The sequence below is a fragment of the Podarcis erhardii genome (assembly GCF_964252035.2).
Source record: "Podarcis erhardii genome assembly, chromosome: 17".
Lineage (NCBI taxonomy): Eukaryota > Metazoa > Chordata > Lepidosauria > Squamata > Lacertidae > Podarcis > Podarcis erhardii.
The window spans coordinates 6,964,301-6,988,620 of record NC_138515.1 but is presented as its reverse complement, the minus strand read 5'-3'; the positions used below and the strand labels follow the sequence as shown (position 1 = coordinate 6,988,620).

General features: G+C 47.2%; 1 protein-coding gene across 2 annotated transcripts in view; it reads left to right on the top strand.

The window, feature by feature from the left end:
* The first annotated feature begins 290 nt into the window (after window positions 1-290).
* SH2D3A (SH2 domain containing 3A) overlaps window positions 291-24,320 on the top strand; it is a 32,524-nt gene continuing 8,494 nt past the window's right edge. Inside the window, exons 1-7 of one of the 2 annotated variants that reach the window (XM_081845137.1) lie at window positions 531-659; window positions 8,007-8,174; window positions 11,113-11,226; window positions 12,693-13,108; window positions 14,650-14,747; window positions 19,280-19,842; window positions 24,114-24,229. In XM_081845137.1, the coding sequence (XP_081701263.1) occupies window positions 8,169-8,174; window positions 11,113-11,226; window positions 12,693-13,108; window positions 14,650-14,747; window positions 19,280-19,842; window positions 24,114-24,229 (1,313 nt within the window). In that variant the 5' untranslated portion in view covers window positions 531-659; window positions 8,007-8,168. Of the gene's footprint in view, window positions 660-8,006; window positions 8,175-11,112; window positions 11,227-12,692; window positions 13,109-14,649; window positions 14,748-19,279; window positions 19,843-24,113; window positions 24,230-24,320 lie in introns of both variants that reach the window. The other variant, XM_081845138.1, reaches the window with a different exon arrangement.

The following is a 24,320-nucleotide window of genomic DNA, read 5'->3' as shown; positions in this document are numbered from 1 at the left end:
CCTAGGGGCTGAGGTCCCTTCGGGTGCGGGTCCCCCCCAAAAGTTGATTGGCATTGCCATTCCAATAGTGCGCGCGCGCGCTGCGTCTTGCGATCGATTATGCAGGCCCCCCCCCCCGGCACTATTTTACTCAAGTTCATTCCATAATTGTGAAGCATAACTAGGAGGTGCCCCCCCCCCGGGCGGAGGGACATTCCCGGCCCTCTTCCGCGGCTCCGCGCCTTCCTATTGCGCCCAGAAGCGCAGCGCAAACTGCGCGCGCCGGGGAGTCGCCCGCGCGTTTGCAGCTTCGGACGGGTCCGGCGAGCTCTGGAGGAGAGCCGCCGCCCGGGTTCAGCAGGTGGCGAGGTCGGAAGGCGAGGCGCGCCCGGGGAAGCCCCTCCCCGGCTGCAGGTAGCCGCGGGGAGGAGGCAGCAGGCGCGGCTCGACGGCGGGCAGGCACGACGAGCGCGGCGGCCGGGCCTCGCCTGGAGGCGCTGCGCGGTCGCGGTCGCTTCCAAGAGAGCTCGGCGGGACTCGGGAAGCCGCCGCGGGCTCCCTCGGGGCGGGGAGTTCCGCGGTCCCCACCTTTGAAAAGGTGGGGCTTGCCTGGGAGCCACGCTCCTTCGGTGGCGCCTTACTCCTCCTCGCCCCGGCCTCACCCACCCGAAGGAGGAAAGGTACGTCTCTGGGTTTCTTTCTGTTTAGTGAAGGGTCGGAGGATTAGGCTTCTGGGCCGCCTGCCCTTTTCCAGGCGCGGAAAACGGAGCTGGCTCTCGGCTACCATAGATGGGCTTCGGCGGAGCTGCGCGTGGCCGCGTTTCCTTTCCCACCGAGCGCGCCGTTTCCTGCTCTCTGGACTTGGGAGGAGAACTTCGCGGCGCGCATTTTTCGCCGCCGTGCAGTGCCGGATTTACATATAAGCTAAACAAGCTATAGCTTAGGGCCCCCCCAAAAATTAAAGGAAAAAAAAAATTCTGGGTGTACATTTTCAAAATATAAGATAAACACAAATAAAATAAAACCTACATACAGCAACAGTGTTTTAATATACTTCTTAATTGTATTTCAGTTCAACAATTGCTTTGATGAAATACATAGTTGGCTTTAGATACCTATTAGGTCCATAAATTACCATATATATTTTTTAAAAAAAATATTTATTAAGGTTTTTTTAGATATAAAATGCACACATAAAACAATCTTGCTTCTATCACAACAAATTCTTCGCTTCTTTGGACTCCCTCACGTCCCCCTCTCCCATTTACGTCGTTAAAAAAAAATTTTCCAAACAAATTATCAACTTGTTTACAGTCTCATGTCCACACATTCAAATATAATCTAGCACTTTTTCCAATAAAATTTTTATATTTTCTTTAATCTCACTTAGCATCAAATTTAAATCTAGTTTAGTGGTGGCCAATTTTTTATAATCTAGCATCCTTCTTAATATTCAAACAAATTACAATGTTTTTGTAGATACATCTTGAATTTCTCCCAGTCTTCCTCCATCTTTTCTTCTCCCAGATCTCGGATTCTGCCAGTCATCTCGGCCAGTTGCATATAGTCCATCAGCTGCATCTGCCACTCTTCCAGTGTGGGTAAATCTTGAGTTTTCCAATTTTTTGCGATGAGAATCCTTGCTGCCGTTGTTGCATACATGAAAAATGTTCAATCCTTCTTTAACACCCTCTGGCCGACAATACCCAGAAGGAAGGCCTCTGGTTTCTTAGTGAAGGTATACTTAAATACCTTTTTCAACTCATTATATATCATTTCCCAGAAGGCCTTCACCTTAGGGCATGTCCACCAGAGGTGAAAGAATGTTCCTTCATTTTCTTTACATTTCCAACATTTATTGTCAGACGAATGGTATATTTTGGCAAGTTTAACTGGGGTCATGTACCATCTATATATCATTTTCATTACATTTTCCTTCAGAGCATTACATGCAGTGAAGTTCAGCCCAGTGGTCCACAACCTTTCCCAGTCCTCAAACATAATGTTATGCCCAATGTCCTGTGCCCATTTTATCATAGCCGATTTAACCATTTCGTCTTGTGTATTCCATTTTAGCAGCAAGTTATACATTCTAGATAATACCTTAGTCTTTGGTTCTAACAATTCTGTTTCTAACTTCGATTTCTCCACCTGGAACCCTAACTTTTTGTCATTTTTAAAAACTTCTTTAATCTGAGCATAATGTAACCAGTCTCGCACCTTGTCCTTCATTTTCTCCAAACTCTGCAATTTCCAATTGTCTCCATCTTTTTCTAATATTTCCCAATATTTTGGCCATTTGGCCTCCATATTGGGTCTTTTTCGGGCCTTAGCCTCCAGAGGTGAAAGCCACCTTGGAGTTTTATTTTCCAGTAAGTCTTTATATTTTGTCCAGACCATAAATTACCATATAGCATATATTCCACACAAAAAACAGCGACAATTTGTTGTTGACAAAGGAGAGCTGGACATATAAAGGGCCCCATTACCTACAGTAGCTTAGGGCCTCATCAAACCTCAATCCGGCCCTGCCGCCGTGGGGTTTCCGTGTGCCAAATTCCAGCTTTAGTTTTTGGTCAGAGTTGTGGAGTGGTATCCTTACCTGGCATTGCAAGGTGGGCGTGTTTGTGTGTGTATGTGTTTTCCTCTGTCCCCTCCCCCCCCCACAACACAACACCAAGTCGAACGCCACATACAAAGTGATCACCACCCAAGAGCTGCACAACTTTTGCAGATTGAAGGGAATTGGACAACATTCAGAAACTGCTAGTAATGATATGGCCCCGAGTTCGTCCCATGGCATAGTTGAGTAGAGTGCATTTTAAATTGGCATTCCACTTGTTCAGTAACACCTGGCTTGAGAGCAGTACATGTGAAAAGGATCTAGAAGTCTTGGTTGACCACAAACTTGACATGAGCCAACAGTGTGACGCGGCAGCTAAAAAAGCCAATGCAATTCTGGGCTGCATCAATAGGAGTATAGCATCTAGATCAAGGGAAGTAATAGTGCCACTGTATTCTGCTCTGGTCAGACCTCACCTGGAGTACTGTGTTGAGTTCTGGGCACCACAGTTCAAGAAGGACACTGACAAACTGGAACGTGTCCAGAGGAGGGCAACCAAAATGGTCAAAGGCCTGGAAATAATGCCTTATGAGGAACGGCTAAGGGAGCTGGGCATGTTTAGCCTGGAGAAGAGGAGGTTAAGGGGTGATATGATAGCCATGTTCAAATATATAAAAGGATGTCACATAGAGGAGGGAGAAAGGTTGTTTTCTGCTGCTCCAGAAAAGCGGACACGGAGCAATGGTTCCAAACTACAAGAAAAAAGATTCCACCTAAACATTAGGAAGAACTTCCTGACAGTAAGAGCTGTTCGACAGTGGAATTTGCTGCCAAGGAGTGTGGTGGAGTCTCCTTCTTTGGAGGTCTTTATGCAGAGGCTTGACAACCATATGTCAGGAGTGCTCTGATGGTGTTTCCTGCTTGGCAGGGGGTTGGACTCGATGGCCCTTGTGGTCTCTTCCAACTCTATGATTCTATGATTCTATGAAACGCTGAGCTCAAAAGTGGCACACAGGGATCTGAGAATTGTAAAGCTGGAAGAACACTGCAAACACTGTAATATCAAACACAATAGGTCAAGGTAAAAGGTAATGGAGTCCTGGATGGTTAAGCCTAGTCAAAGGTGACTATGGGGTTTGTGGTGCTCATCTCACTTTCAGGCCGAGGGAGCTGGCGTTTATCTGCAGATAGTTTTCCGGGTCACGTGGCCAGCATGACTAAACTGCTTCTGGCACAGCGGAACACTGTGATGGAAGCCAGAGCACACGGAAATGCCATTTACCTTCCTGCCGCAGTGGTACCTATTTATCTACTTGCACTGGCGGGCTTTCAAACTGCTAGGTTGGCAGGAGCTGGGACAGGGCAACAGGAGCTCTCTCCATCACGGGGATTCAAACCGCCAGTCTTCCAATCAGCAAGCCCAAGAGGCTCAGTGGTGTAGACTACAGTGCCACCCGCATATGTAAAGCAAACAACAACAACATCCCATTCATCAACACAATCCATACAATTCACTAAAGTCATAGTAACTCATAGTATTGCCAGGATACTTCCTAATCACATGGAACCTTCCCCATAACTACAAAAAATGAACTGGCTGTTGGTTATCAAATGCATTCACTGTACATGAATTATAGACACTTACAAGGACCTAGAGATGTAAAAAAACATTTCGGAAGGCGTGGCCAAGTTCATTGAATCGGTGGTGGTTGGCCAGCTTCCACTGGCGGTTCCCTCACTGTGAGAAGTGAGGTTACAGGGAACTAGGCAGTGGGCCTTCTCGGTAGTGGCACCCGCCCTGTGGCACCTCCCACCAGTTGTCAAGGAAATAAACAACTATCTGACTTTCAGAAGACATCTGAAGGCAGCCCTGTATCGGGAAGTTTTTAATGTTTGATGTTTTATCGTGTTTTTAATGTTCTGTTGGGAGCCACCCAAAGTGGCTGGGGAAACACAACCAGATGGGCAGGGTATAACTAAATTATCATGATGAAATAATAATCGAGTAAGTGCCTCTGAGCATGTGTGAAACGCCTTTCCCTCATTTGCAAGAAATCCCAACCAGTTGAGTCTGGGGCCCGAGGCCTTTCTAGGTCTGAGAGTGATTTGCAGACAGACTCTTAGTCTTTGGTGACTCCTTCCCTTCTAGGAATCAAGGGCATGACTCTGGTCTGACTGGAGTGGCTCTCAGTTTTTAAGAGGAAGCTGAGAGCTAAAGCTGAACAAGATCCTCATCCTCCTGGAAAAAAGTGACAAGTGAGGTGCCGCAGGGTTCTGTCCTGGGCCCATGGTTGGTCAATGTCTTTATGGATGACTTGGAGGAGATTGATCAAAATGTTCAAGGGTGTGGAAACCAAGCCTTATGAGGAACGGTTGAGGAAGTTAGATATGTTTAGCCTGAAGAAGATGAGACTGAGAGGAGATATGACAGCCATCTTCAAATATCTAGAGGGAAGAAGAGTGAACAAGCTTGTTTTCTCCTGCCCTGGAGGGTAGGAGACAAACTAATGGCCTCAAGTTACAAGAAAGGAGATTCTGACTAAACATCAGGAAGAACTTTCTGACGGAAAGAGCTGTTCGACAGTGGAACAGACTAATCCGGGAGTCGGGAAGTTGTGGACTCCCCTTCCTTGGATGGCCATCTTCATGAATGCTTGAGTTGAGCTTCCTGCATTGCAGGGGGTTGGACTAGATGTCCCTTGGAGTCCCTTTCAACTCTGCAGTTCTATGATTCCAAGGAAGAATATTTGTGGCCAGTGGGTAAAGGTAAAGGGACCCCTGACCATTAGGTCCAGTCGTGGCTGACTCTGGGGTTGTGGTGCTCATCTCGCTTTATTGGCTGAGGGAGCCAGCGTACAGCTCACGGGTCATGTGCATAGCTGTCAACTTACAGATTTGAAAATAAGGGACCAGCAGCCTTGAAAATAAGGGACCAGCAGCCAAAATAAGGGGCCTGCAGCCTCACCTGTTCCAGGCACTCCAGTCTTCCTGTCCTCCTGCAGTCTGGTCAAACTCACGCTGGTAGCTTCGAGAACACTGTCCAACCAACTTTGTAACCAGAGGTTCAACTGAATAGAATCTGAATCACATGCACCACAAGGCCTATGCAGCCTCAACTTAAGATGGCTCCCTGGTCTGGCTTTGCACTGCAAAGTTTGCAGCAGCACGTGCAACAAAATGGCGTCCAGCATTCAAAACCCCCCTCAGCTTGCATTAACTAGCCACACACAAGGCATGCAAGCTCCACCCCCCAGTTGTTCTTAGACTTCTTATTGGGTGAGCAACACAGCCAAGCAACACAGTTGGAGCCTCCCTCCTCCCTGGCTGGCAGGGAGGGAGGGAGAGGAGCTGCTTCCTTTGAAATTTAAGGGACATCATTTAAGGGACATCTATCAATAAGGGACAGCAGCGGGACATGGCGCTGGAATAAGGGACTGTCCCTTCAAATAAGGGATACTTGACAGCTATGCATGTGGCCAGCATGACTAAGCTGCTTCTGGCGAACCAGAGCAGTGCACGGAAACGCCGTTTACCTTCCCGCCGGAGTGGTACCTATTTATCTACTTGCACTATGACGTGCTTTGGAACTGCTAGGCTCTGTGGTTTAATCCACAGCGCCACCCATGTTAATTCATATCAGTGAAGTGGCACAGTTTGTGTTGGGAACCTTATTCAGCTAGCCGCAATCAGGGCCGTGACCGCAATGAACCGTAGAACGACTGAGATAATAAATAACGAAATTGGGGAAGTGCCTTCTCTTTCGTACTTCTGCCTTGTCAAGAAGAAGAAATGACTCATGGTGCTCTTAAGACGATGACCCCCCAGGCCCTCCTGTTATGAGGTGCGGGAACTTAGAATCATAGAATCCCAAGCTTTTTCAGGCCACCCCCCCCCTTGCTTCCAAAAACTCATCTGCACGCAGTGCTCCTTAACATATAAAAACAATATTTCAGAATGAAAGTTTTCACAACCCACTAAGGAAGATAATAACGCAGTAAAATTCAAAACAGTGACAATCAGTTGCACATTTATTCAAAATTCAATTTAAACTACTTAGTTTGATTAATTCAGCAATGTTAATGAACTTGATCCAGTAGTGCCAGCTTTTCAGAGGCTGATGGGCAATGGCACCTCCAGGGCCCCCTGCCTCTTACTTCCCTCTTTGCCCCCCCCAACACTCTCTCTCCACTTTGGGAACCACTGTTTTCGCCTCTGCAAGGCCCTCCAGTTGAGGTGGCTGCTGTTTAGAGGTATAATTAGCTATTTGCTATCTATGGTCAGGCCCCTGCCTTAAAAGGATTCTCATTTAAATGCGACACTGGGAGGATGAAAGGGAAAGGAAACTGTGGAGGAATATGCAGTTACACAGGCTTAGTTACATAGGCTTAGTGTCAATCGGAAGAGCAGAGTAAAATGCTTTAAAATGCTTTAGATAAATGTGACATTAGGGGGCTGTGCCAAAGGCTTCACGGAGAAATTGTGCTTTGCTTAGGGATTAGAAAGAAGGAAGAGAGGTGGATTTGTTGTGTAGGTGTTCTGGGAGGTCGTGCCAGGCATAGAGGGCAGTGTCTTTTGAGATCTCTCTAGCATTCCAGGTTGATGCCTCAGGCTTGCTTGTGAGTTTATTTTGGCTGGGGCCATTCTTGCTGAATCAAATTAGACTGAAAGAATCGATTCTGCCACCTTCACCATGTCTGTTGAAGCAAAAAAACCATTCCCATTATCTGCTGCAAGCCTCCTATGTTTTTTCCTCATTCTCATTTTTTTAATATACATTTTTATTAGTTTTTTTAACATATCATTTCCAACAATCATTTAACATAACTTATTATCTTATACAATATTTTAGACTTCCGTCAACAACCTCTGAAGATTTTCTGTTCTTTATCACTTGTTCTGCATTTCTTAATTGCTCTATTACTTTTAATTATCATTAACTAATAATTCTCTTCATAGTCTTCCTTGCAATATTTCACATAGTTCTCCTTACAGAACTTCTTTCAGTCCTACTAGCGTGATCTGTTTATTACACTTGCTTTTCAGATAGTTCAAATATTTACTCCAGTCTTCTAAGAATCTCTGGTCCCGTAGGTTTCGAATCCTTCCTGTTAATTTATCTAATTCTGCATAGTCCATTAATTTCATTTGCCATTCTTCTTTTGTCAGTAATACTTCTTGCTTCCGTTTTCTTCATTCTCTTTACCCCACCAACTGAAGACTTCATTGCATGAGGTGAAATTGTACCGATCCTCTGGAATTTCTTTTTTTATTATTATCACCTTTTAAGTCAGTGTATTAATCTCTTTCTCCTCCCCCCCCCCCCCAGGTGGATGAGTTCAGAGGGGACTTCTGGTTGTATGTGACACATTTGTGACATCGGTTTCCTCCCCCTCAGTGAGTTTGTAACCTCAATCTTGTCATCACCTTTCCTGCCCCTTTAAAAGGAAGTGTTTTTTTTATTCAGGCTGTAGAGTCAGTGGCGGTAGGCTGGAAGGCAGTTCAGAAGCTGGCAAATGGGGAACCGGCCAGAAGTCATTTTCCATGCGAATTGTCAATGTTTCTGGAGGAGATAGAGACACATCTACCACAGGAGAAGTTGTTTCCTCAACAAGTCATTTATTAGGAGATGATGGTATGTTACACCTTCTACTTATTTATTTCCTTTTTAAATGCATAACGGTCTTATATTCTCCAAGAAAAATCCAGGGAAAGTGTTTGGATGGTGCCTTTGAGTGTGAGTTCAGCTCCCTTTCTGCTAGAAAATGTGGGACTCAAAACTGTTCGGCTATGAGCTTCTGTATCTGAATAGGGAGAATAGAGCATGGGTAGGCAACCTAAGGCCCGGGGGCCGGATCCGGCCCAATCGCCTTCTAAATCCGGCCCGCGGACGGTCCGGGAATCAGCATGTTTTTACATGAGTAGAATGTGTCCTTTTATTTAAAATGCATCTCTGGATTATTTGTGGAACATAAGAGTTCATTCATTCCCCCCCCTCAATATAGTCTGGCCCCCCGTAAGGTCTGAGGGACAGTGGACTGGCCCCCTGCTGAAAAGGTTTGCTGACCCCTGTTTTAATGTGTTGAAAATGGCTTTGAGATTTTTTTCCCTTTAAAATATAAAGCAGTATAGAAATAAAATTAATAATAATAACAACAGTAAGTTCCATTGCAAAAAACACAAAAAACCTGCCTAGAGATTCTGTTGTGGCGATCATAACCCAGGTTTAAGAGGTGCCATTTGGCGATTAGCTTATATACCTGAGTTTCTAACACTGGTCAAGGGTGGGGAAGAGGCTGTCAGTGCCTGCAAATCCCAGTCCTTTACTTCCAAGTAAGAGAGAGTGCAGCTACAACGAAGCCCATGTAATCGGGTTTGAGGGTGGGGTAGCATCAGAGTCCCCCCCCCCCGCACTGTTGCATTCTTGGAAGCAGAAACACTCTAATTGAGCTTCTAATTCAGGTGGTACAATGGGGGCACCCAGCTAGAATGTTGCTCGGAGTGGAAATGTTTAGGAGACTTTTGAAAATGCACTTTCTGGCTGGGTTGGCAACTCTTTTATTCCGGTCAGAACGGAACGGTCTTTCAGATTCCTATGAACAATGGCGCTACTGATCATGGCCGTGCAGCCTTAAGATTGAGAGGCGATTTTAGTTGGAAAATGTTGACCAGCTTGTTGGGCAAGGGATTCATGTCATGCTCTTTTGGCTTCCGTTTCTTCACCTGCACTGAGCCTGCTTCTGAAGACAGCACTGCTTTTATTTTCCAACACTCCTTTCCTGTTAATGGTTAATTCCATCCCTAGGCAAACAACTCCAGAAGGAGAAAGTGCTTATTTCTTTCTGGTAGGTTGTCATGGCTCCAAGCTGCTGCTGACTGTTATCTCTCCCCCCCCCCCACCTGCTCAGCAGGGCCAACCCAATCAGTTTACCTGTCCCAAGCAGGTACCCTGTGAAATGGAGGGGTTAGGAGTGCACCTCTTTTACTTCTTGCAACATTGCAGAGCATGTTGGCATCACAACTATGAATAGGAATTTTGAGGTCTTAGATATGTGTTAAAATGTTCATAAGTGTACCAACCAAGCATGTACATAGATCAGCACAGGAAGACCGACCTGAAGCCATTTTGATTCCTAAACTGAGCAAATGTTTTCTCTGCAAAGTGGCAAAGCCTCCCCATTGTCTTTTCCTTCACAAATCCTGTCTTAAGGGTATGTCTGTGTTTGAATAGGGTGTGAGCCTGTGACCTGGCCCAGGAACTAAGTATTTATCATTACAAAAGACTGGCCAGGCTCCCCAGGCAATCCAATCAAGTAACCTGCCAGACAGGAGATAAACAATGACAGGCGAAAAACAACATTCAAATTTCTGTTTTAAGACCGCCTTTTCTGTGATGTAGGTATGATGTATCTGAGGGGTGGTCTTAGGTTACACCCTTTCTGTGATGTATGTATGATGTTTCTTGGGGTGGTCTTGATCTACAGGGTGGCAATTTCAAAAGTTTTTACAGTGGTGCCTCGCAAGACGAAATTAATCCGTTCCGGGAGTCTCTTCGTCTTGTGGTTTTTTTGTCTTGCGAAGCACGGCTATTAGTGGCTTAGCGGCTATTAGCGGCTTAGCGGCTTTAAGAAAAAGGAAACAAACTCGCAAGAACTCGCAAGACGTTTCGTCTTGCGAAGCAAGCCCGTAGGGAAATTCGTCTTGCAGAACGACTCAAAAAACGGAAAACTCTTTCGTCTTGCACGTTTTTCGTCTTGCGAGGCATTCGTCTTGCAAGGTACCACTGTATAAGGCCTTGCACGCCATTTTTCTGGGTTCCTCCTCCTCTCCTGCGGGTGAGGGGAGCACCCTGTTGCAACAGATCAATAAAGATCAAGCTTGCTAACTGCTTTGCTTCTCAATATTCTCTGGTTGGCCTCTGTTATTCTCTCCTACCAATAGGGAACCTATGTAAGGACTCTATATGGGCTCTTGGATACCCCATAAGGGAAAAGGGCAATTTTTGTTTACAGCAGTCCACTGTCTTCTGTAATGCTTTTCCCCCATTTATATCCCACAAGAGTTCAAGATGGTGCAGCTGATTCTCCCCCTCATTTAATCCCCACATCAACCCTGTGAGGTAGGCTCGACAGAGACATAAGAAAGTTACTGGCCCAAGGCACTGAGCTCCGAGGCTGAGTGGATCTTGCCAGTCCTAGTTTGGGCATTTGAACCAATATGCACTGCTGGAATCTACTTATGCAGGCAACTCTCAACTTAGGCAGGGGTTGGCAGGCAAAGCCAAAATTGTGTATAGTCAAAACACATTTGTGTTCAAGGGTGGTGAGATTGCCAAAGTCTTTATTACCCACTTTTGACCCCCTTTTAAATATTTTTTTGCCAAGCATGTAAAGCTGAATGCGCACAAGTTTTAAATGCACGTAAGCTACGAGTTACCTGGACTAACATTGCGGACTGTTTACGTTGTACTCTACATCAATATTTTCTTATACGCAGCTTAGCAGCTGTTTTATGTCTTGTGCCCCTTGCCTGGTTAACGCCTTCTCCTTCTTTCTTGCTCCACAACTGAGCAGAAGAATATGGAACTGGCTGGTGAGAAACTGAGGAAGGAGCTGGAAGAGGAGTTGAAACTGGACCCCGAGCAACTTCGCAGCCACGCCTGGTACCACGGCTGTCTGCCACGCCAGGTAATAGCCCACAGGTACTGTGGCGGTGAGCAGGAGAAGAACTTAACAATGCTTTCCTGGGACCGTCTCTTAACTCTTGGAAAGTGTAGAAATCTGCTGGTAGTGCCCCAAACTGTTCTGAATGGTGAAGCTCTGCTTCTCCCGATGTATTCGTGATTACTTGTGCCATTTCTCTCCTGTCCATCAATTAAGTCCTCTGCATGGTTCACAGCTGAACGAAACAATAAAATGCAGTAGAAAATGTAGTGGAATTCAGCACGATGGTATTACTCGTAAAGCTTGTCCTGCTCAACGCAAAGCCCTTTACAAAGCTATCTTAATCCTCTTTGCCTCTTTCGGAAGTTTGGACAAAGAGGAGGAGCTGTTTCAGCACAGAGAGCAGGAACAGTGGCGGTGAAATCATAGATGAAGATAGTTCTGTGCCTCCAAAGTGTGCGGAAGCTGAAAATGCCATGTCCTCTCAAAGTGGGGGGGGGGGGGGGAGATCATAGAATTGTAGAGTTAGAAGGGACCCAAACAGCCACCTAGTACAATGCCCTATAAAATCTCTCCCCACTGTGGATTCCCTATGGCAGAGGTTTTCAATCTTTGGCAGCCTCTCTCCCTCTTTCAGACACCCTCCCTTGTGGAGGGTTCCTCCAGCCTCCTCTTCTCTCCACTCTCCTTTCCTTAGGAGTCCTCTGGGCAGCAACTGCTGCCGCCCCTGGTCTCTGAACTGCCCCCTGGCCAGCTCCAGAGGCACCATCCACCTGTGGAGCTTGTAGCCAGGGCTGCTGCAGCAAACAGCTGTGCAAGCCTTTGGGAGGCAGAGACACGAGAGGGCATCAGAGGAGGGAGGGAAAGAAAGAGGGATAGAGGCCAGTGTTGCCCATGGCACCCCTGACCATCATTCAAGGCACCTCAGGTGCCACGGCACGCTGGTTGAAAACCACTGCCCTATGGAGTTATTGCGTTCAGTAGCTACAAGGTTCTCTCCTTTAATAGTTGTCCGGAAGGGAATAGCTTTGATGGGTGCATATTGTATCTGGCCCAGAAGGGAGATTGATGTAGCTGTCAAAGGCATGAGTGTCCTATAGCGGATTTGGTCTCCTGCCAATGGACTTGCAGTACCTCTCCACACTGACTCCTTGGATCCTGCTAGACAACCCTCCTTTCTTGCTACAGTGGTACCTCGGGTTACAGACGCTTCAGGTTACAGACGCCGCTAACCCAGAAATAGTACCTCGGGTTAAGAACTTTGCTTTAGGATGAGAACAGAAATTGCGCGGTGGTGGGAGGCCCCATTAGCTAAAGTGGTACCTCAGGTTAAGAACAGTTTCAGGTTAAGAATGGACCTCCGGAACAAATTAAGTTCTTAACCCGAGGTACCACTGTACACTGTTTTTGCTCCTGATGTCCTCGGCCACCTCCAACCGCAAACTAAGTTCCTCTATCTCTCTCTCCCTCGTTTTCCTATCTGGCCTTAGGAGGCAGAGTCTCTGCTGCAGGACGATGGAGAGTTCCTCATTCGCGACTCACGGTCCAGCTCCGACGACTACGTCCTGTCGTGCCGCTGGGGCGGCCAGGCCCTGCACTTCAAGATCATCCGCGTGGTGCTGCGCCCCCGGAAGGGCTATTCCCGCACCCTCTTCCAGTTTGAGCAGGACCAGTTTGACAACGTGCCCGCCCTGGTGCGCTTCTACGTGGGCAACCAGAAGGCCATCTCGGATGCCTCGGGAGCCGTGGTGTCCCGGCCTGTCAACAGGAGCGTGCCCCTCCGCTGGCTGAAGGAGCGGTACAGTGACACTGGCCAACCCCCGGGGCCGGGCAGGGTGCCCCTTCGGCGCTTCAGCTTCCGTGGAGCCACAGATGTGGAGGACACGGGAGACGGGAGCTTGCTTCGGTGAGCAAACCATTGCTGTGGGAGCTTTGTCTTGGGGGAGGTTGCGACGGTGGGCATGGCATGGCTTTCTTGTGGTGCGAATCTAAGCCAGTGCCTAATGGGACTCCCAAATCCCATTCTCAGCCAGCATGGCCAATGATTACGGGCAGGGCTTTCCCTTCCAGCTGGTACTCAGTTCCAGCATCTCTCAGGTGAGTTCTGGCACCTCTCAAGTGGGCACCATTGCCATTCTAAGGGAACGAAGGAGTTGTTCATGGTGAGTTCCGGCACCTCTTTTTCTAGAAAAATAGTACTGGCTAGGGGTGAATGATAGGTGTTGTAGTTCAACAACATCTGGAGAGCCACAAGTTCCCGTGATTTAAGCAGGCCAACTTGGAGGAAGCACCACTTTTAGACCTACGTCTAAATAGCTGCGAGCAATTCCCTGGTCTCGTTCAGACGTAATGCCAAACCATGGTTCAGTGCTTCAGAGGGCCTTGGGCACGCACGCTCCCTCCTCCTCTCCCTCATGTCCAAGTTTGAGAAAAATGTGCCTTGGGTCGTGGCTCTTGAAGCCTCGTCAGTGTGATTTTGACGCCTCCCTTTCCATGGAGGCGCAAGTTACAGCAACAGCCAAGGCGACATTTTTCCACCTTCGCCGCATCAAGCAGTTGGTCCCTTACCTTTCCTGCCCCGACCTGGCCACAGTGATGCAGGCAACGGTAATCTCCAGGCTTGACTACTGTAATTTGCTCTACGGGGGGCTGCCCTTGAAGCTGACCCAGAAACTCCAGAGGGTGCAGAATGCTGCAGCGAGGCTCCTCACGCGGTCCCTGCCATGGGAGCATATTCACCCAGTGCTTTTCCAGCTGCAGTGGCTCCCAGTGGAGTACAGGGTCAGGTTTAAGGTGCTGGTTTTGATCTTTAAAGCCCTTCACAGCCTAGGACCCTCGTACCTACAGGACCGCCTCTCCCGATATGCCCCACGGAGAGCCTCAAGGTCCATAAATAGCAACACCCTAGAGGTCCCGGGCCCTAAGGAAGTCAGATTAGCCTCAACCAGAGCCAGGGCCTTTTCAACTCTGGCTCCAGTCTGGTGGAACGTTCTGCCTCATGAGACCAGGGCCCTGCAGGATCTGATTTCTTTCCGCAGGGCCTGTAAGACAGAGTTGTTCCACCTGGCCTTTGGCTTGGAGTCAATTTGATTCCCTCCCCCTCTTTTTTCCTTTCTCCTCCTGTGATGAGGCTGCATTTTAATGTTTTAATGTTTCAATATTTTAATGTTGTATTTTAATCTTGTTTTTAAGTTGTATTCATTCAACTTATTTTTATTATTGCTTGTTAGCTGCCCTGAGCCCGGCCTTGGCTGGGGTGGGCGGGGTATAAATAATAATAATAATAATAATAATAATAATTTCCATTTGTATGTGAGTCTTAAGCATTATCTGGCAGCTGGTCCACACATTCAAGTGGATTTTCTGCAGGTTTTTGAAAGGTGGCGTTGGTGGGCTCGAATGGGTTGGTCAGCCAGTCATTTCCCTCTTATCTGTCCCCCACCCCAGGACAAAAGATCGAAGTGGAAGCGACCCCAGTAGTCTAGACCAGTTGGACTGGAAGCCGTCCTTGCATGGTGCCCAGTCGGACAGCAATTTGCTGACAGGTGAGTGACGTGGAGATGATAGGCTGAAGATCAGCAACTTAGCACAAGGCAGCTTCTGTTCTTAATGCTGGAGGTGGGTAAGCAATGGTAAAAGTTCAGTGCAGTTATTACTAGACTTGAAAGAGGCAAGCTGTTAAGTTTTCATCAGCTTACTGGGATGTTTTTCGTGTCCAGTTGTTCTTGGGCTTGCTGATCAGAAGGTCGGTGGTTCGAATCCACTTGATAGGGTGAGCTCCTGTTGTTCTGTCCCAGCTCCTGACAACCTAGTAGTTTGAAAGCACACCAGTGCAAGTAGATAAATAGGTACTGCTGTGGCGGGAAGGTAAATAGCGTTTCTGTGCACTCTGGCTTCTGTCATGGTGTCCCGTTGTGCCAGAAGCGGTTTAGTCATGCTGGCCACACGACCTGGAAAGCTGTCTGTGGACAAACACCAGCTCCCTCAGCCTGAAGTGAGATGCACGCCGTAACCCCGTAGTCACCTTTGACTGGACTTATCTGTCCAGGGGTCCTTAACCTCTTTATCTTTACCTTCTGTCATCCAGCTTGAAAATATACATGATATTTCACTTTTTATTTTTTTCATGCGAAAGGAGAGATTTTTATTCTGTTCAAAAATCATGGAATTTACCAATGAAAAAACAACAACCCAAAAAGGTCCTACTTTAATGGGTTGAGAGCAGTAACAACAACAACAAAAAATCCAAACCACACTTCAGAACCAGAGTAAATCATGGATTGTTTCTCCTAGGTTGTAAATCTTGGGATTTTGAAGAACAGCCCTCCTTGAGCTGTTTGGCTTACTTATTTAGAAGAGGTATATGAGGACAGCAATTGTTGCTGTTGGAATGGGTGCCAATCAAGAAGGACAGCTGGGTCACAGAATCATAGAATTTTAGAGTTGGAAGGCACCCCGGGGTCATCTAGTCCAACCCCCTGAAATGCAGGAATCTTTTGCCCAACAACCCTAAGATTAAGAGTCTCATGCTCTACTGACTGGGTAAAGCAGTGGGCACCGTTTCAGCTCTACGATAACCCAGATTTGGATATTTGAATATCAGCATCATTGGCCAACGACTAATACGATGACCTGGGTTTGATGGGCATAATTTGAGAGTTGGAGCTTACTGCCTGTCAGGCTGCAGAGGAACCAACCCCCACAGCCGGTTGCCAGGATCCAGGTTGGATTTGATTTAAATCAAATCGATTTAAATCACTAGTCAGTAAGACTTCAAAATACATAGACAGATAATTATGAAATTATCGTGAGATTTAATAAGTTAACTGTTGATATTTGGACAACTTTTCTGCTGTACTTTATTGGAAGGAGAAAAACAACCATTTCCTTAATAACAATTTAAACAATTTATTTAACTAAAACACTAAAACTTATAGCATATGCATCCATGTTTGTTAATTGATGTGGTTAAACGGTTTGGCTTTTTTAAAAACAAACAAACAAACAAACAAACTTCGACTGAGTTTTAGCACAGATGAAAAACTTAAATGCTTCTAATAGGTTGTGTTATATTCTGGATTATGTATGTTTTAATAGATTATGTCTGAATAGGATGAGAGTGTTGGAGATACGTGTAAATGTGTATGTGAATCCGGTCTTGGGTGTTTGATTTTCGTTGTTGTGTATACTGTGTATATACGGACAATGACAATAAATTTATCTAATCTAATCTAAAACAAATCCTTATTTCCTGATGAATAACCTTTGGACCTTAATGTAACTTAAATAGAAAACTATCTTTAGAAAGATTTTTCATCCAAAAGCGGTTTATTTTAAAAATACAATTTAAATTTTAAAAATCCATTTAAATAAAAAAATATATCCTATTTAAAAAATATATATATTGAGGTTTCCAAATATAAACACATAAACACAAACCAACATACAAACCAACACAAACAAACAAACAAGTATAATTCTAATCCTTTCTTTCTTGAACCTTATTTCCCCGACCTCCTCACACCTCCCCCTTCTGTATTACAACTTCATTTTTATCCGCTCAACAAATACTTATTTAACATCTTATATCTATTTAATCTAAAAAGAAGAACCACTTTTGAGTTAATTTTAAACCTTATTCCTAAAGTCGACCCAAATCTCCCTTCCGTGATTTTCCCACCTTCCATAAAGGTTACAAAAAATAAACATGTGAACAAGATCTGAACAAATTATATTTGAACACCCTTTGGATTCCCAAGTCCCCCCCCTCCCTTTCCCGGTTGTGGTCTCTAAACCCAATGTCCATCAGTACAGCTATTCTAGCCTGTGTCCCCAACGCCTGAGGCATTTGGCCCTCTCTTAGTTTCTCTCTGCCAGTCTTCTTGACAGTCCTTTATTTTCAACACCGACTCTCGAAGAAGCCTTATCACCATAGTATTCTTTTTTCTTGCCAGCAGGCCTGTGTATTTAGAAGTGGAGCTCAAATTCTGTTTCTTAGATCTTTTGAATCTATATGGCCCTGAAGCTCCAATTTCCATCTTGGATAAATTTATGCTGCCAGGCCTCTGGTCAAACTTAATCTTCTGCAACCTTATGGCTTCTCCTTCAATTTCCAACAAGTCCTCATGTGTCTCTTGGGATTTGCCAAAGTTCATTTCCTCAGCTGTAGCAGCCTCTATTTCACCTTCCAAGGCTTTTGGTTCGGAGACAAAAACTTGTATCAATTCACTTCCTGTTCCCATCAGATTGTTGACAGTATTATTCAGTGCTGTTGTCGTTGTTGCTAAGATACCACTTTGGTCATGAAGCTTTCCCAGGAGATAAAAAGTCCTATTCAGTTCTTCCAGTATTTTTCCACTGAGAGCCATTTCTTACAGTATCTCAAAAGTCCCCTCTAGGGGGACTCTGTTTACTTAGTATCTTTCCAATTACTCCAAAAGTCCAAATGTAGCTTATTTTCCTTTACTCCTGACAAATTGTATCCAAATTTTAAAAAAGATCTAGCCAGCAGAGTCACCAGAAACAACGTTTCCTTTTATTTCCCAACTTTGACAGCTAGTTTGACAGCTGTCAAAGTCTGTATCTTTTCAACAGGCTCTCTCGCAGATCACTCCCGGTTCCCGGGGGGGTTGTACTTTAATTTAAGTCATTTCTTATCCTCCAGCAAAATCAATTGTACAGTCCAATCGCGAAAATATTAATTTTTCTTCCAAAAAGGAAAAGATGGTTCTCTCGACTTTAGTTATCCGATCTTTGCTTTAAGATATCTACAAAGTGGGGGGGGGGGCAGACTTCCTTTTTACCTCTCCCCCGTTCGTACCAAATTTAATTTTTTTTTCTTTTAAAGTCCGATTTCCGTATTACTCACGGGTTGTTGCTTTTAGTCCGAATGTTTAAAGGAAAAAGTCAGCGCTCTCCGTCCATGGCTTGCGGCTTCACTCAGCAGGGGAAGCAGAAGACTCTCAGCACCGCGCCACCCCCGTCCCCCGTTCCGCATCCTTTAAAAAGGCTCCTTTGCGGGTCGGGGAGAGCGTTAATGGTGCCCACCGAGTCACCACGTCCACAGGCATTCGCACCTGTGGTTTTTAAGGGTCCCCGCGTCGCCGGCACGGTAGAACCCGATCCCTACTGAGCCGATTCCCTCCGGAGCTCGGAGGGAATCCGCCATTAGACGTTGGCGCTAACCCGGAAGTCTCAGAAGGGTGGCGCTTCAGCGGCTGCCGTGGTGCCGCAACCGCCTCATGCCGGACTTGTGGGCGGCGTGGGCAAGAGTCTCCCTCCCTCCCTCTCTCTCGGGCAGGGAAGGGCCGATGGAACTCCTCGCGCCAGGACGACGGCAGCCCCGACGTGCTGCTTAGCATACCCTCCAACCAGTGCAGCATCTTAATGTAGTGATTTCCCCCTCTGCATCCCTTTCATAACTCTATTTTTATAAATCATTTGTCCATCCATAGTTCAAATTTTTACTACAAGTTTTCTGTCAATCCTACCAATTATGTAACTCTTTAGCTTTTCAAATAAATTATAAACTTTCCCCATTCTTTATTAAAGAGGTCCTCTTCCTGGTTTCTAATTCTGCCTGTAAGCTTTGCCATCACGACGTTGTTCATCAGTTTTGTCTGCCAATCTTCTTTGGTGGGAGTTGTGGACCCTTAGGATCATCTAGTCCAACCCCCTGCAAAACACAAGTCAGTCGCAGCAAAAGCAGCATGGCTCCATCAGTGCCAGATTTCTGTATAAGCTAAGCCAAAATCCCTTATTTTGGCTGCTGATCCCTTATTTTCGAGGCTGCTGGTCCCTTATTTTCAAATCTGTAAGTTGACAGCTATGGTCTGGAATGCTTTCTAGTGATAACGTGTCAGCCAGCTGCTCCGTCTCTGCCTCATCCTCTCCCATTATTTCCCTACTTTCCCCCTCATCTTCCTCTGAGCTGTGATCCCCTCAAACCCCTGTTGTAATTCTGAACTGTCTTCTTCTCTGGAAGGTTCAGGCTGGGGAGGCGGTCCCCACCATTCCTCCTCTGCCCAGTCCCTGACACTGCGTGGACTTAGCGCCTCTTCTTTCTTCTGACCCACAGGTAGCCCAGAAACATCACCTGGAGCCCAGGACCGGTGCCAGCTCCCTCCCCTGTCTCCTGCCTTCCGCACAGGCAGCGACCCTGTCCTGCGGCCCAACGCCCTGAAGCCTCGCCCACTGGGAGGTCCACCATTGAGCGGCTCTGAGGGGCGCCTCCATTCCAAGGCTCCACCCAAACCTTTGAGGGCCCCGTCCATGCTGGTGAGCGACTACTGCGAACTGGTTCCCAAGGCTCCTGAAGGCCCCGGGAGCCACGTGGAACGTCTACGGAAGGAAGAACGGTGGCGGGGCCAGGCCTACATCACAGAGACCTCCTTTGGGTTCCTGGACGCGGACGGGGTGCCTTCTACCCTCCCCAACACGGCGGAGGCTGCCGAGGAGCCAGAATTCGAATGGCCCCTGGTAGAGACCACCTCCTCCTTCCAGCCCCGCCACTTCAAGTCGCTGCTCTTGGCCCCTGACAACAAACCCCTGGAGCCCAGCGCCCTAAAACGTCTCAAGGACCTGTTTGCCCAGCATGACTGCCGGGCAACTGCCCTTCACATTCTCCAGGTAGACTGCCAGGTGAGAGAGGCCAGCAGCAGGTGGGTGGGGGACACACAACAACAACTTTTCACTTTACCTTTCGTCCCTGTGATCTCCTGCCCCCACCTCAAGTACAGCACATTTTGGGCCTTTTATAGATGATTGGTTTTGTCCAAACATGTCCTGAGAGCTCACTGCTGAGATGGGACTTGAATGCTGATCTGTAGTATGTTCTCTGCCGCACCACCACTGTGGAGGTGGGTTTTTTTGGTAGGGGGGTGGATTCCCCTTCTCACAATCGGGTAGGGGCTAAATCTAGGCGGGAGACCTGGCTTCCAGCTCAATATCATGGCTGGGCAATATCTGGTTTTCAGTATTGCAGTATATCACCAGTTAAACATCTCAATATACTGATACAGTGGTACCTCGGGTTACAGACACTTCAGGTTACAGACGCTTCAGGTTACAGACTCCACTAACTCAGAAATAGTACCTCGGGTTAAGAACTTTGCTTCAGGATGAGAACAGAAATCGCGCAGCAGCAGCGGGAGGCCCCATTAGCTAAAGTGGTGCTTCAGGTTAAGAACAGTTTCAGGTTAAGAACGAACCTCCAGAACGAATTAAGTGCGTAACCAGAGATACCACTGTGCATTATAATATCTGAAATGAGAATGGAACTATGGAGAGGCATTGGCTGGCTTCGCAGTTTTCCCCACATTGTGATTTGTACAATAGCGCATACACACAAACACACACACCATGATTTGCAATATATTGCCAGGTCAAAAATTATGAAAATGATATCATGATATGAACTTCAAACCAGTTTTGGGTGATATATCCATATATCACCCAGCCCTATTCTAAGCTGGGGGGTTGGGGTGGTTCTATTTTTGCCCAAAGTTGTTGAGCTCCCCTCCACCCCCCATCAAAATCTACACTTTCGACATGGGTTGCTATACATCAGGATTTTCCCGGACATTTCAGCGAAATGCAGAATAGAATCTCTTCTCTGCCCATAAGCATAAATTGGAACGCTTTCGCTCTTTTTAAGATGATGCAAAAACTGACAGATGGACTGTGCCAAGAGCTTTTGTCGACTGGTGTGATGGGATGATGAGCTGCTTGTGCGTAAAAGCTTAGTCCCTCAGAGCTTGGACATGGTTCTCAAAACTCTGTCTTAAGCGGAGCCCCTTAAACATGACTCCCTTAATTGCTGGCAGAATCCGACAGTGGGCGTTTGTGGAATCTGCTCCAACATAAAAGTTCCTTAACGGAAACGCGTCTTCGGGATTCTCGGCGCGACAGTTTCCGGCGAGGAGTGGGTGTACCTATGGGGGGTCCTGAGACTTCTCCACTGTTTTCACTAGAAGTCTCTCGGAGCCCTCCCTCCGACTCACTTTCTCTCTGAGCTCCTTCCCTCCCCCTGCTGGTACCTTCCTCTGCTGCCGAGTCTCTCTTAGCGTCCGAGAGCCCTTCCACCGCCTGCCTTTCCGATGGCAGTTCCCTGACATCCACCTCCCCTCCAGGGCCCCCTTCACCCCCTCCCGCCCCCTCATCTGCGGGCGGTGAGGACGGAAACCCCCGGAAAGAACCTCCCTCATCGTCAGAGGACTCGAACACTTCTCTCCACTGACTCCCGTCTCTTCTTCCCGAGTACTCCTCCTCATTGGAGTCTATTCCCTCTTCTAGCCCTGATTCTGGGAGCCCTTCGAACTCCTCTTCCTCATCGGTGGTGCCGAAGTGTTCCCTCCCGAACCGTGTCACCGGCTGAGGTTTCCTTGGGAACCGTTGATGAAACGTTTCTATTAAAACCTTGTCATTGACCTCTTCTGCCGGTACCCATGTGTTCTCTGACTCCGGTTCTCCTTCCCATTCTACCAAATACTCCACCTGATTCCCCTTCCACTTGGAATCGACGATTTCTGCCACATGATTGTTGCGTTCCCTTTCTTCTATGACTGGTGTTTGAGTAACCTCCCTCTCACGTCCCCCCCACTCCCGCCCCTCTCGATACGGCGACAGTAAGGACCTGTGAAATACTGGGTGCAGTTTCATGTGGTTGGGCACCTGAGTTTGAATGCCACTGGGTTGACCTGTTGTATCACCTCAAATGGTCCCAGCCGTTTAGGTTTCAATTTCTTACACCTGCCCTTGAACAGCAGCCCTTGGGTGGATAACCACACCCGGTCCCCCACCCTTATGGTTTCACCTTCTCGTCTGTTTCTGTGTGCTTGCTTCTTGTACTCTTCTTTGGCCCTCTCTAAATTAAGTTGGAGCTGCCGGTGAATCGCTTCCATCTCTTCTACAAAGTGTTCTGCTGCCGGGACACTCCATCTTTCCCCTCCTTCTCCTGGAAATGCCCTGGGATGACACCCATAATTTGCCAGGAAGGGACTCATCCCTGTGGACACATGCTCCGCGTTGTTGTAGGCAAATTCTGCCAGAGCCAACTTATCTACCCAATCATTTTCTCTGTCATTAACATAACACCTCAGGTATGGTTGTAGAATACCGTTTGCCCTTTCTGCCTGCCCATTTGTTTCTGGGTGTCGGGCAGTCGAAAAATTGACCTCTACGTGCAGTAAGCTCATGAGCTTCCTCCAGAACCTGGAAGTAAATTGTTTCCCTCGGTCTGAGACCACCCTCAAGGGGGCGCCATGCAACCTAAAAATATGTTTTACAAACAACTTGGCGGTTTCTTCCGCTGTGACCGCCTGGCACATTTCTTGCGAGCGGGGTGGTTTTTCCCTTGTCTGCATCCTGAGCCCGCCTCTCTTTGAGCCTCGCCGTTTGCAGCGCTAGCTGGAGCTCCAACACCCTGTACCTTTCTTCCAGGCTTGGACCCGCTCCAGCTCCTCCTGCGTCTCCGGCTCCGGTTGGGTTGCTCATGATGCCTCTCTTTGCACAAGCGGCTTTCAGGGTCTATCGGATTGCTGTGATGGGATGATGAGCTGCTTGTGCGTAAAAGCTTAGTCCCTCAGAGCTTGGGCATGGTTCTCAAAACTCTGTCTTAAGCGGAGCCCCTTAAACATGACTCCCTTAATCGCTGGCAGAATCCGACAGTGGGCGTTTGCGGAATCTGCTCCAACATAAAAGTTCCTTAACGGAAACGCGTCTTCGGGATTCTCGGCGCGACAGTTTCCGGCGAGGAGTGGTTGTACCTATGGGGGGTCCTGAGACTTCTCCACTGTTTTCACCAGAAGTCTCTCGGAGCCCTCCCTCCGACTCACTTTCTCTCTGAGCTCCTTCCCTCCCCCTGCTGGTACCTTCCTCTGCTGCTGAGTCTCTCTTAGCGTCCGAGAGCCCTTCCACCGCCTGCCTTTCCGATGGCAGTTCCCTGACAACTGGCTAGACCATCGTTTATGTGACCAACTGCTCTGTGGCTCACAAAAGCTGATATCTTTGTTGGCCTACAAAATGCCCGAATACACTGTTGTTTTTAGTGTAACAGACTGACACACTGCTATCCTTCTGAAACCCACTCACAGTCCATCCTAGATGGTAAAAGTAAAATAAACTAAATAATTAAGGATGAGACCTGCCTTGGCTAAAAGGTAGGTAACCTTTGTCTTTAGTACATCTCAAGACAGAGAGAGAGAGATGCATGGTGTTGCCCTGAGAACTAAACAGGACAAGGTGGAGTTTTACTTTTCTTTAAAAATCAATGAATAAATCTCGGAGCAGAAAGCTTTGGAGCAAAGATTTCCCTTCCTTCAGCCCTCTTGCTTATTCTCGCACACATGCTATTTAAGGCACTGTTTTAATTTTGTTTAACAAAATAAAGCTGCCTCAGTCAGAAGAGATAGGTTTGCTTTTAAGCCAGAGATTCATTGTGAAGTTTTTAAAAGCCTTATGAAGGCAATGGAGAGTCATGAGATTGGAGCTGTGTGGAAGTAATGTGGGGAAGGCTGACTCGTTTTTAAATGGGAAAAAAAATGCATGTGGGTTGCATTTTTGCATTCCTACATAGTGCAACACTCAAAGAAATGTTCTGATTCCTAAAATGCCTGATCCCTCCTCACTCTAATGTACCAGGGAAGGTTCTCACACGCTGGGTCCCAAAAATGATGATTTTACTACCACATTGTGTTCGCGTTTAGTTCTTGGGTGCCCACCTGAACACTTCTCTTTGTGCAACTCCAGTCACAGAAAGCGGATTTTTGTGCTTGCTTACCTCAGGTGGGAAGCACAATATCTGTGGCAGCCCACAAGGGAAACCGGCCTGGGGAGCGGAATGGAGGGAGGGAGGCCATTGGCTGCCTCAAGTTCCTCACCCTTTTCCCAAAATGTGCTCCTCTATTCTTCAGGTTGCCAGAATCATTGGAGTGTCCAAGGAGCAGCGGCGGGCGATGGGGGTCAGCTCAGGTCTGGAACTTATAACCCTCCCTCAAGGGCATCAGCTGCGGAAAGACCTGCTGGAAAGGTATTGACATTTGGGAGTGGGCAATGGAGCAGACGCGGGTGGCGCTGTGGGCTAAACCACAGAGCCTAGGGCTTGCCGATCAGAAGGTCAG